General features: G+C 46.4%; 1 protein-coding gene across 1 annotated transcript in view; it reads right to left on the bottom strand.

Annotated features, from left to right (window-relative positions):
* NAGPA (N-acetylglucosamine-1-phosphodiester alpha-N-acetylglucosaminidase) overlaps window positions 1-3,942 on the bottom strand; it is a 15,038-nt gene extending 11,096 nt beyond the window's left edge. Inside the window, exon 1 of the mRNA XM_017808669.1 lies at window positions 3,872-3,942. Coding sequence (XP_017664158.1) covers window positions 3,872-3,942 — 71 coding nt within the window. The remainder of the gene's footprint in view (window positions 1-3,871) is intronic.

Here is a 3,942-nt window from a genome sequence, read left to right as displayed (position 1 = left end):
AGCCCCGTCCAACCTGGCCTTGGACACTTCCAGGGATGGGGCAGCCACAGCTTCTCTGGGCAACCTGTGCCAGGGCCTCCCCACCCTCACAGGGAGGAATTTTTTCCCAATATCCCATCTAGCCCAGCCCTCTGGCAGTGGGAAGCCATTCCCCCTTGTCCTGTCACCTCATCAAAATTCCCTCTCCAGCTTTCTTCGGGCACTTGATTCTGTAGATGTTGTGCTCCAAAGGCAGGTATCACCCCTGTGCCTGGGGGAGCAGGGCAGTGGAGCCACAAGCCCGAGGCCGTATTCCAGGTGGAGAAGCTGATATTTCCATGGCCAGTGCCAAAAGGGGAATAATGCCTCAGCTCTCTCAGGGTAACTGTGCCTGGTACAGGTAAGCTTGCTGCTGTCTCAGGTACCTTGCAGGTGGAAAAATGTACTTTTATTTCACAAATTAACCATGAAACTCCCATAGCACAAGCCACTGAATTGATGTCTTAGCAAATGGGTTACTATGCCTCCACTTTCATTCAGCTGTGGAGAGCTGCAGGTGTCATGCTCGTGTTTCCAGCTGCAAACGAGCTGTCCTGTGGAACTCCAGGGTGGACTACATGTGGTTTCCATGGTCTAAACTCAGCTCTGTGTAAAGCATGAGCAGAGTACTGCAGGAGTTCACTCAGGATCATGCTTGGTCTTCAACTTTTCGCAGGGAACTAAGGGTTCCAGCAGGAGGCTTCACCCCATTCCCAAACTCACCCTGTCTTCTCTGCAGCTTTCAAGAGAGGCCAAGATCACAACATGGGGTGTAGAACCCACAGGCCAAAAGCTGCCTTTGAAATCCACAGGGAACAGAAACTTCTTGCAAAGTGGAGTGAAAACAAAGCAGTATTTGAAAACTCAATAGTCTTTCCTCTCCATATAGTGAATTTACTTTGCAGTTAATTTCCTCTCTAAAGCAGCCCCTTCCACCTCACTAATATTAAGTGTAAGTGGAGTATGAGTGACTTGTTTTTGCAGAGCTTTTCGAAGAGGGAAGGGTGGCATTGCCAGAATTTCAGTGTTTGTTTGAGGTGACACATGATTTCGTCACTGATGGAAATAACTACCTGTCATTAAAAATAGCAAGTCTCCATTTCAAGCACGGCACAAACACATTCACCTCCCCAAAATACAGAGTCTAAAGTACAAGTATGTGCAGGTGCTGCGCAAACACCTTGTGACCACACTGGGCTGAAAGAATCTCAGCAGCTGAGCTGTCCTGAGCTTTGGTATGAAAACACAGCCCTAAACCTAATGTAGGTCTTAGTCTAAGTCAGGCTCTAAAGCCATCACCTGATACTAATACCAGTAGGTACTGAAGAGAATAAAATGAATTTCATATTTTGGAGCATGGTGGTCATTAGAGGAACATCAGGGCCCTACCTGTGAAACACCACAGGCTTTTCATCTTCAGGGCAGTGAACAAGCCCACGAGAGTCTCGGCAGCACCAAAACAGGCTGTGGGCTCAGCACTGGGCTACCTGCAGTGGCATTTCAGGCCACCTACAATTGCTTCCAAATTGAGGCTATTCTGCAACAAGCTCCTTTCATCTCTGTTGTAGCAGGAGTTGCACTTTATAAATTGAGAAAACAGGAGAACAAACACAAGAAGTAAATTACCTTGCTGTTAAAAATGGCAGTAATTTATCTCATGATGATACAGCACAGCTTCTCTGCTCTGAACCCTGTGTTTGTGAGCACTGTTAGTCCATACTCTCACAGTGCAGGTGTGATTGGTGCAAATATTTATTAATGAGATATTCTGTGTTAATCTTTTCAGTGCAAATTCAGAAAATGCAATTTTTTAAAAGGTTTCTACTATGTGTACAAACGTGTATTATGTGTCAATAGAAGTAGCAAAGGAGCAGTGGGTTTTTGTGAGGTTTGGTTAAGACATTTGAGTTGGAGACTCCTGGAATGAGTGAAGTTCCACCAGTCAGAGGGATTTTGGCTGCTCTGTCTCTGTTTATTGCACTCACAGCAGTCCATCAAGTGGAGGAGGACTGGGAATGGAGCTTAAATAGGCTATTTCTAGGGTAGACTGCAAAACATTCTGAAATGTTACAGGAAGAAAAGACAGGAAATTCTTTTGAAAAACACAACTGTTATTGAACAAATAGGAAAAATTTTACAGGCAAAAATCAGTTCTCTCTCAAAATGTCTTTCTCATAAGTGCATTCCTGTTTCCAGAGCCTCAGCCAGAAGAGATGACTGTACTCGAAATATTTATCTTTCTCCAGCTAAGTGCTCTGAAGATTAGGTAGGCCAAAAGGACTTTTACTGCACTGTACCTTCATAAACTCAAGTCACTATATTCAGAAAGCTCATACATTTGTGATTTTAAGTAGTTTGATAACCTGCCAGGAAATAGGGCTGTATGGAATTGGGGCTGTTGTGCCTGACAGCCTGCAGGAATCCAGTCCCTCATTCCATCGCAGGACAGGATATTTGCACTTTATTCAAGGAAGTAAAGAGAAAAGTAATTTGCATTTTGCATTAAAATGGTGTTAAAATGTGAGAGAGCAAGGGACAGTGAGGCTTTTTCACAGCCCCAAACCTGCCAGAGCTCAAGGAGCGGGGTGGGATTGTTGGGGTGTCTGTGCAGGGCCAGGAGTTGGACTAGTGATCCTTGTGGGTCCCTTCCAACTCAGGAGAGTCTATGATCCTATGCTTTCTCAGTTAGAAAAAGATGCATTCTGAACAGGATCCTTGAGCAAATATTCCAGTCTTTGCTATCTTGTGGAACCAGTCTGCCCACACTTGTGATTAGTTCTTGCTTTAAGAGGGAACAGTGGTTTCATTGTTACCATGTACTTGCTGGTTGACGATAAGGGGGAGTTACAGTGGAAATGTAACATCGAACAGCTGGTTTTGTCATAGGGGTCAAAGAAGCATAACTGGAATAGCAGGATACCATTCAGATGGGTGGCCATGAGGGAAGGCAGAGAGAGTCATAGAATCATGGAATATGCTGAGTTGGAAGGGACCCACAAGGATCATCCAATCCAACTCCTGACCCTGCACAGACACCCCAACAATCCCACCCTGTCCCTCAGAGCATTGTCCAAACCCTCCTGGAGCTCTGGCAGCCTTGGGGCTGTGCCCACTGCCCTGGGGAGCCTGGTCAGTGCCAACCACCCTCTGGGGGAAGAACCTTTTGCTGAGATCCAACCTGACCCTGCCCTGGCACAGCTCCAGCCGTTCCCTGGGTGCTGTCACTGGTCACCAGCATCCTTCATTTGTGTCTTTAAACTTATTTGTAATGAAGAAATACCATTTGTTCTCTGCCTTGTGCGACACGTTGTATTGGATCCCTGGCCACTACAACTAACTTAGTTTTAAACTTATGCACAACTTAATGATTTTTCACTGTGGGGTTCAGTCACTTCCACGGGGCCTTGGCAAGATAAGGGAGCAAATGTTTCTGTCAGGAGGCTTCTGTTTGCTCTTGGGATCTGTATTTCCACCAGAAGACAGGGATCAGCAAACTGAAAACAGCTGGAAAATGCCTATTACCTACATGTATGAAAACCCAGTGGGATGCAGGGATTTAGTACCTGGTAGATACTGGCACTACTTTACTGGTAGGATCAGGGCTTGAGACAACAAACTGAGGGAAGTAACTCAGATCCAGTGAAGATCTCTTTAGGGTTTAGCTGAATTTGAGCCACAGAAAACACACACTTTGAATAGTGATGGAGCTGTGCTGAAATCACCCCTGACTGCGGGATGATCTAAAATTTGCTGGGAAACCCCACGTTGCGGAGGGCTGTCCGGTATTGCTGCAATTAATTAGACCTCGCTGTAATGAGTTAACCCTCTGTCTGTAACTCTCTAATTAACCCGCCCGTGGCTCCAGCGCGGGCCCCTCAGAGCGCGGCGCCTCCGCGCCGCCAGGGGGCGCCCTCCCCGCGCCAT

The sequence above is a fragment of the Lepidothrix coronata genome, unplaced genomic scaffold (assembly GCF_001604755.1).
Source record: "Lepidothrix coronata isolate B3197 unplaced genomic scaffold, Lepidothrix_coronata-1.0 Scaffold24, whole genome shotgun sequence".
NCBI lineage: Eukaryota > Metazoa > Chordata > Aves > Passeriformes > Pipridae > Lepidothrix > Lepidothrix coronata.
This window is presented reverse-complemented; position numbering and strand designations above follow the sequence as displayed.